General features: G+C 43.0%; 1 protein-coding gene across 1 annotated transcript in view; it reads left to right on the forward strand.

Annotated features, from left to right (window-relative positions):
* The window catches only part of LOC102485356 (protocadherin alpha-8), a 189,439-nt gene that overhangs the window by 2,280 nt on the left and 178,490 nt on the right, over window positions 1–8,669 (forward strand). Inside the window, 1 exon segment of the mRNA XM_027774839.1 lies at window positions 1–363. This exon segment is cut by the window's left edge and continues 169 nt beyond it. Within this exon segment, the coding sequence (XP_027630640.1) occupies window positions 1–363 (363 nt within the window).

Raw genomic sequence — 8,669 nt, forward strand, 5'->3', positions numbered from 1 at the left:
TCTCCGCCGCCGATGGTGGGGGCTGCTGCCCCCGAGTCGACCCTGGTGGACGTGAACGTGTACCTGATCATCGCCATCTGCGCGGTGTCCAGCCTGCTGGTGCTCACGCTGCTGCTGTACACGGCGCTGCGGTGCTCGGCGCCGCCCCCAGAGGGCGCTTGCGGGCCTGGGAAGCCGACGCTGGTGTGCTCCAGCGCGGTGGGGAGCTGGTCTTACTCTCAGCAGAGGAGGAGTCAGAGGGTGTGCTCTGGGGAGGGCCCTCCCAAGACCGACCTCATGGCCTTCAGCCCCAGTTTTTCACCGTGTGGGAGGTCAGAGGATTTAGGTGACCAGCAAGACGTAAACATCGATCATGGCATCAAAGTAAGTACTTATATCTAAAAATTAGAAATGCTTTTGTGGAACCCTTACAATTTATTTTAAAGTATTTCATATTCATTTTTGTTTGATATATTTTTCTATCAAAATTCAAATATCATTTTAATTAAAACAATTTTAAAAATCATTGTTTCTTGGCACCATCAGGTGGCATGGTGTTTAAGGGAACTGGTCTCTCACATGGCCTACTCTGTTCCAGTCCCTGGACCCAGCTGCTTCCTTTCTCACTTTCCCTCTCTCTCTCTGTTGCTCTCTGGTCTAATTCAAAAAAATAAATAGATGAAGTTAAATAAAATAATTATTTAAAAACAATTATTTCTCAGTACCATAACACATTATTCATACTCAAGATTTTTTTTGTTTGTTTTTTTAGAGGTTTTTGCTATAGGGCGTGTGTGCTTGCCTGACAGAGACAGAGAGACAGAAAGTGAGAAATCACCCCACAGGGGGGATGGTCATGCCACAATCCCTTCTCCTCCGTTCTCCTCTTGGGATCTTGGGCACACATGCACACGCACCTGGTGTGAGTTTTAAGCCACCGGGTCTGGGACTCGCGCTGTGGTCGACTACGTGGGAGTCCAGAGACATAACCATTATGCTAACTGCTGGTCCCAAGTTAAGATTGTTTTTTTAACTCAAAGTATTAAATAATTTCCTTTTAATTAAATGTTGAATTTAGCCCTTGTTAAGGACAATCTTAACTTTTGTCTTGGAGAAATGTATTTAAGCATTTTTTCATGATTATGCATTGAACTTTCTTTTTAATTTTCAGAGGGTGCATGAGAGAGAGAGAGAGAGAGAGAGAGAGAGAATTCTCTAATGCGGAATGGGGTCTGGTCATACTGCAATCCTTTTCCCTTCGTTCTTCCTCCCTGTGAGAATCAGGGTCACACACTCACATGAACATGCCCCACTGTTTTTTAAGCTGCCGAGCCGGGATTTTACCAGGGCAGGCACGTGAGATCTGGCTTCCTATGCACTGGCTTGACCCGCTTCACTCTGGGGCAGGACTTGCACACTGTATTTTTAACCTTAACCTGTGATATGTTTTGAATTAGCATTTTAAATATCATACGCTTATATCTATTCACTTTATTTTCTTAATTACCAGAAAGCAGCATGGGAAAGAGAGAGAGTGAGAGATAAAGCACCCTCAGAGGCTGAAATCCCTTCTTCATTTCTCTATGTGGTCTGGATTTGGGGCACTCATTTCTGACGTGTTTTTCTTTTTTCTTTTTCTTTTTTTTTTTTTTTTGAGAGGTTTTTGCTATAGGGCGCCTGAGCTCACCAGAAAGACAGAGAGACAGAGAGATAGAAAGCGAGAAATCACTCCCCCCCAGGGGGGATGGCTATGCTGCAATCCCTTCTCCTCCATTCTCCTCTTGGGATCTTGGGCACGCATGCATACGCGCCCGGCGTGAGTTAAGCCACCGGGTCCAGGACTCGAACTGCGGTCGACTACGTGAGAGTCCAGCGACATAGCCATTACGCTAACTCCTGGTACCCCGGGCGTGTTTTTCATGCCTCCTGGGCCAGGATTGGAGCTATAAGATTGGCCCTTTATTCACTTTAAGATATCTGTTAACCCTTATCTTTTTCTGTCATTTTAGCAGTCAAATATCAGTAGTGTTTTAGTGTTTTCCCTTTGCTCTTTGTGTGTGTGGGGGGAGGGGTTTGGTGCGGTTAAGTCAGGCTTTATTGGCACCAGGGAGGGCTCAGTCCTTCTTGGCAGCCGCTTTCCGCACGGGGTTCCTGACATTGCTCAGCTCTCTTCGCGCTTCCTCTTGTCGCGGTTGTGTGTCCCCACCCGCTTCTTGATAAATTTGAGGGTGCGCTTGAGCAGCTCCAGGGGCGCCGCTCGCTCGTAGGGGGCGGACCCGCACACCTCTGGGATCAGGTCGCTCACGAACTTCCTGTGCTTGGTGAGGCGCCCGTGGCGGCGGATGTGCCTCGGCTTACTCATGTTCCTGGTCACTTTGTGGCCCTTGAGGCCCTTGGCCATGGGGTACCGCAGGGCCATGGCTGCGACTCTCCAATGACGACTGAGGCAGAAGCTCCTCTTTGCTCTTTTAAGCAGTTTAGTAATAAAGTATGAAATAATAATTGCCTTTCAAAGTTTCATTACTTTCACTTTCTTTCTATTATGAGCCAGCTAAAAGTGAAATCTAGAGGGAACAAATATGTAATACTCCTTTCAATTAAGTTTCATTTAGAACTTTTTACTATTTAGAGATAGTATTTTTGCAGTTAGATATTTTTTACAGTCTTTTCCATATTTAAATGTTTTGAGCATTTATGGTTATTACATAGCTGCCTTTAGTCTGATAAATATAGAGTCTAATCATTTTTATAAAATAATTTTTTCATTTAACTTTATTTTTTATTATTACTTTAATTTGACCAAAGAGAGCAAGCTGCCCGGTCCAGGACTTAAATGGTTCTGCCATGTAGGAATCCAGCACCCATAACCACCACACCACCTGCTGGTCCAAAATCTAATAATTTATATTGAATAAAATACTACTAGTTTATAAGTTGGAATATTATATTAAATATATCACATTTAATTTATAGTTAGTGTGTAACTTAGAAATATTTTGATCAGAAAACCCATATATAGGGGGCCTGCAGGTGGCATTGTGGTTAAGGGCACTGGACTCCCACATAGCCCATCGTGGTTTGAGTCCCGGACCTGGTGGCTTGCTTTCTCACTTTCCCTCCTTCCCTCCCTCTCTCTCTCTCTCTCTCTCTCTCACTCCTTTCTCTGGTCACATTAAACTAACTAACTAAATTAATTAAAATTTAAAAATCCATATATAGTAATTTCAATCTTATAGACTAAATGTATAATGTGTAACTCTTCATTATGCAGAATATTCAGAATGATCCAGACCTGTTTAATTCAAGCAGAAATATTAAGTATCCTGGACTAAATCTATGAAAAATCCAAGATATTTTATTGCATTGTCTTTCAACCTGTTAATTACTTTAATTCTTTTGTCTTTTTACTTTTGTTTCTTGTTTAATAGCCTTATGTTGATATTACATACTCATTAGATTTTATGCATGTTCATTTGGTGGGAACTGCACAACTTAATGGAAGGGAATGAAGAGTTTCTGGGATGCTGAATTCTTATAATTCATTATCACAGTTTTTGTGTTTTAAGTAAGTATATTCTTTCTTGAGAGAGAGAGGCTGGTACCCTTTATAGGATCTTTCCATATCAAAATCCTCTCCCCATTTTCTTTTAAAAATTTTTTTTAGAGAGAGATTTTTGCTATAGGACATGTGTACTTCCTGAAAAGACAGAGAGATAGAGAGACAAAAAGTGAGAAATAACCCCCCCTGGGGTGGGGTGGGGGGCTGGCCATGCCACAATCCCTTCTCTTCCATTCTTCTCTTGGGATTTTGGGCATGCATGCACATGTGCCTGGCATGATTTTTAAGCCACTGGGTCCAGGACCCGAACCAGCCAACTACATGGGCATCCAGCACTGTAACTGCAGAAGACATGGTAGTCTGGGCCTTGTTAACGTAGTTGTTCCTCTCTTTATCAGTTATGATCCAATAATGTAATCACCTGCAGTATCTTATCCCCCTTGCCCAACTAAAAGTAATCTGAAATAGGATTATGTTATAGATTTTACATTTCTCCTAACACCTGTCCAGACCTAGCATTTTATTGGGTCATCATAAACGTCATGATGCATTTTTTTTTTTTGCGTAGAAAAACGCAGAAAAATATGTCATGACTTTCCCAATGACCCAATATTTGACTATGAAAACATATTACATAAAATAAATAATTTTACTTTTATTTCTCAACCTTAAAGGCTTTTGTCTTTTTTATATGCTTATCTTTATTATACCGTTAGAAGGTCACACTTTTCCGTGTGAAAATTATCTTACTCTGATATTTCTTGTTCTTCCTATGCCTACCTGGTTCTCAGGCATCACCTTAATTATTAAATTCTCCTCCTAAATATTTAATAGAATTTTATAAAGGCTCATAAGCAGAAACAATGGCCAATCTTTACCATCACTTGGCATTATATTTGACAACTCCTTTCCATCATTTTAGTTCTGTGTTCATCTCTCTAACTGATCATTGAAATTAATTTTGAGAGTGTATTTTTCAGAAAGAGAATAAACCTATTTCTTACATGTTAGTTTTTTGGATATATTTGGTTACATTTGGTTTTACATTTTGAAATGTCTATTTATTTATATCTTCTGAGAGAGACGGGGGGAGAGACACCCCAACAGGGTCATGATGCTCTTCTATTCTCAGTTGGATTGCAGCTACTCCCATGCCCAGGGTGCATTCAGTGTGCTGAGGGAGGCCCTGGGCTTTTCCCATGTGGTTCCAGTTGCTTTACCACCATCCAGTCATAGTTTTTATGTTTGTGCACGATCAATGTGGATGCTACTGCACAGTTTGTTTAGAGAGATTTTTCTATAGGGGGCATGCGCTCACCAGGGAGACAGAGAGACAGAGAGAGACAGAGAGAGACAGAGAGAGACAGAGAGAGACAGAGAGAGACAGAGAGAGACAGAGAGAGACAGAGAGAGACAGAGAGAGACAGAGAGAGACAGAGAGAGACAGAGAGAGACAGAGAGAGACAGAGAGAGACAGAGAGAGACAGAGAGAGACAGAGAGAGACAGAGAGAGACAGAGAGAGACAGAGAGAGACAGAGAGAGACAGAGAGAGACAGAGAGAGACAGAGAGAGACAGAGAGAGACAGAGAGAGACAGAGAGAGACAGAGAGAGACAGAGAGAGACAGAGAGAGACAGAGAGAGACAGAGAGAGACAGAGAGAGACAGAGAGAGACAGAGAGAGACAGAGAGAGACAGAGAGAGACAGAGAGAGACAGAGAGAGACAGAGAGAGACAGAGAGAGACAGAGAGAGACAGAGAGAGACAGAGAGAGACAGAGAGAGACAGAGAGAGACAGAGAGAGACAGAGAGAGACAGAGAGAGACAGAGAGAGACAGAGAGAGACAGAGAGAGACAGAGAGAGACAGAGAGAGACAGAGAGAGACAGAGAGAGACAGAGAGAGACAGAGAGAGACAGAGAGAGACAGAGAGAGACAGAGAGAGACAGAGAGAGACAGAGAGAGACAGAGAGAGACAGAGAGAGACAGAGAGAGACAGAGAGAGACAGAGAGAGACAGAGAGAGACAGAGAGAGACAGAGAGAGACAGAGAGAGACAGAGAGAGACAGAGAGAGACAGAGAGAGACAGAGAGAGACAGAGAGAGACAGAGAGAGACAGAGAGAGACAGAGAGAGACAGAGAGAGACAGAGAGAGACAGAGAGAGACAGAGAGAGACAGAGAGAGACAGAGAGAGACAGAGAGAGACAGAGAGAGACAGAGAGAGACAGAGAGAGACAGAGAGAGACAGAGAGAGACAGAGAGAGACAGAGAGAGACAGAGAGAGACAGAGAGAGACAGAGAGAGACAGAGAGAGACAGAGAGAGACAGAGAGAGAAAGTGAGAAATCCCCCCGGGGGGATGGTCATCCTCCAATCCCTTCTCCTCCATTCTCCTCCTGGGACCCTGGCCATGCATGCACAGCGCCCAGCGTGAGTTTTAAGCCGTGGGGCCCAGGACTTGAATTGCAGTTGGCTGCATATGAGTCCAGCATCACAACCATCTTGCCATCTGCTGGTCTCCATAGTTTTCTGTTTTTTTTTTTGTTTTTTTTTTAATTGCTAGAAGGTGTGTATACGTGCCAGAAATAGATACAGAGAGACAGAGAGAGAAGGGCAAGGGAGAGGAAGATAAAACATCCCAGTCGGACATGTTCACACCACAATCTCTTCTCCATTTCTCCATCCTCTTGGAATTTTGGGTGTGCATACACACTGCATACACACATGCACACATGGGCATGTGTGCCCAATGTGATTTTTAAGCTGCTAGGGCTGGGATCAAACTATGGTTGACCATATAGGATCCAGCTCCCTTAGCCATTAGGCCATGGGACTGGTCTCATAGTGTTCTGTTTGTTTAATTGCAATAGGACCTGTGAGCTTGCCAGAGAGGGAAAAAGTAAAAGAGTCCGCCTACTGCAGCATGGTTATGCTACAATCCTGTTCCCTCATGTTCTCAATCCCATCAGGATTTTAAGCTTGTTATGTGCACATGTTCAGTGTGTTTTTCAAGTCACCAGGGCCAGGATTCAAACCAGGGCTGGCTATGTCAGTTCCAGCTCTTATGCACAGGGTCTAACCACTGCCCCATGGGGCCAATCCTAGATTTTTTGGTATCATGTAAATTAATATTTGCTCTGTACATAATACAATTTAATTATTATTATTCCTAACAGTAAAATAAGTTAATGATTGTAACAAGAAAACCTAAACTGTCAGAAAGTCATTACGGCCTTCTGTATTAATCTTATTTTACATAAAAATGATCTTCCATGAAATCATTTTCAGATTAACCCATGATAACTCAATATTTTAAATGCTGTGTGACAGAATAAAAATAATATCTAAAAATCTGTTTTTACAGTTTTTAAAAAGTCAGGTTAGGGGACCAGCAATTGGCATGGTGGCTATGTCACTGGACTCCCATGTAGTCGACCACGGTTCGTGTCCCAGACCCAGTGGCTTAAAACTCACACTGGGCGCGTGTGCATGCATGCCTAAGATCCCAAGAGGAGAATAGAGGAGAAGGGATTGCGGCGTGGCCATCCCCCCTGGGGGGTGATTTCTCGCTTTCTGTCTCTCTGTCTCTTTCTGTCTGGTGAGCTCATGCGCCCAATAGCAAAAACCTCTCCAAAAAAAAAAAGGTCAGGTTAGCACCATAGATATGGAAATAATGTTTTTGAACCTATAAGGTTTTTTAAGAATTATTTATTTAATTTTATTAATTATTATTATTATTAAATTTGTTATAGGGCATGTGAACTCACCAGAGAGAGACAGAAAGAGAGAGCAAGGGAAAGTGAGAAAGCAAGCCACCTGGTCTGAGACTTGAACTGCTGTTCACCATGTGGGAGTCTAGTACCTCAACTATCACGCCACCTGCTGGCCCCAAGCCTATAAAGTTTTAAGTCCCCTCAGGGAACATTTAGACTACCTTATATTGACAGTTGCCTGAGATCCTTCAGAGATCTGAATAAGTGTTTAAAATCTTTGTGTGTTTCTTATCATCAATAATATTTTCTCTTTTAGAAAGAAGTACACAACAACATTTTGATTGTAATTCAAGGTCAATTTAGGTTACAGTTCTAACAAAGTAAGCTATTCATATACATAGTATTATAGAATAACTTCAGAATATGCTTTCTTTTCCCAGCTGTGGTGGCATGGGAGCTAGGGCACCACCATGCAATAGTGAAGCCATATGGAAAGATCCTGAGTCAGGTCCTCCCATCAGGAGTTGATCCTGGTTGGCTAAAAACTGGAGGGGGAGAGGATTGTGGTGTGGTGAGATCCTTTCAAGAGTACCTCTCTCTCTTTCTCTCAATAAATGAAAATAAACCTCTTTTTTTTTTTTTTGAGAGGCTTTTGCTATAGGGTGCGTGCGCTCGCCAGACTGACAGAGAGAGACAGAGAGACAGAAAGCAGGAAATCACCCCCCAGGGGGGATGGCCATGCCGCAATCCCTTCTCTTCCATTCTCCTCTTGGGATCTTGGGCACGCACGCACACGCACCCGGCGTGAGTTTAAGCCACCGGGTCCGGGACTCGAACCGCGGTCAACTACATGGGAGTCCAGCGACATAGCCATTATGCTAACTGCTGGTCCCAAAAATAAACCTCTTTTTAAACAAATAATGCTTTCTTGGGACCAGCAGGTAACATGGTGGTTAAGGTACGAGGCTTCCGTATGAATGACCGTGGTTTGAATCCCAGGCCTGGTGACTAGCTGTCTCATTCCTCCTCCCACTCTGGTCAAATTAAAATAAATAAATAAATAAAAATAAATGAATAATTCTTTTTTAAAAAAAAGATAATGCAGGACCAGCGGTTGGTATAATGGCTATGCCACTGGGCTCCCATGTAGTCAACCATTGTTCGAGTTCCGGACCTGGTAGCTTAAACTCATGCCAGGCGCATGTGTGTGCATGCCCAAGATCCTGAGAGAAGAATGGAGGAGAAGGGATTGTGGTGTGGCCATCTCCCCGGGGATGATTTCTCGCTTTCTGTCTCTCTGTCTTTCTCTGTCTTTCTGGCAAGCACACACACCTTATAGCAAAAAAGAAAAAGCTCTCATAAAAAAAAAAAAAAAAAAAAAAAAAAAAGGAAAATGTTTTTGGGGGCGACAAGGTGCGTG

Source organism: Tupaia chinensis, unplaced genomic scaffold (assembly GCF_000334495.1).
Source record: "Tupaia chinensis unplaced genomic scaffold, TupChi_1.0 Scaffold000484_1, whole genome shotgun sequence".
NCBI lineage: Eukaryota > Metazoa > Chordata > Mammalia > Scandentia > Tupaiidae > Tupaia > Tupaia belangeri.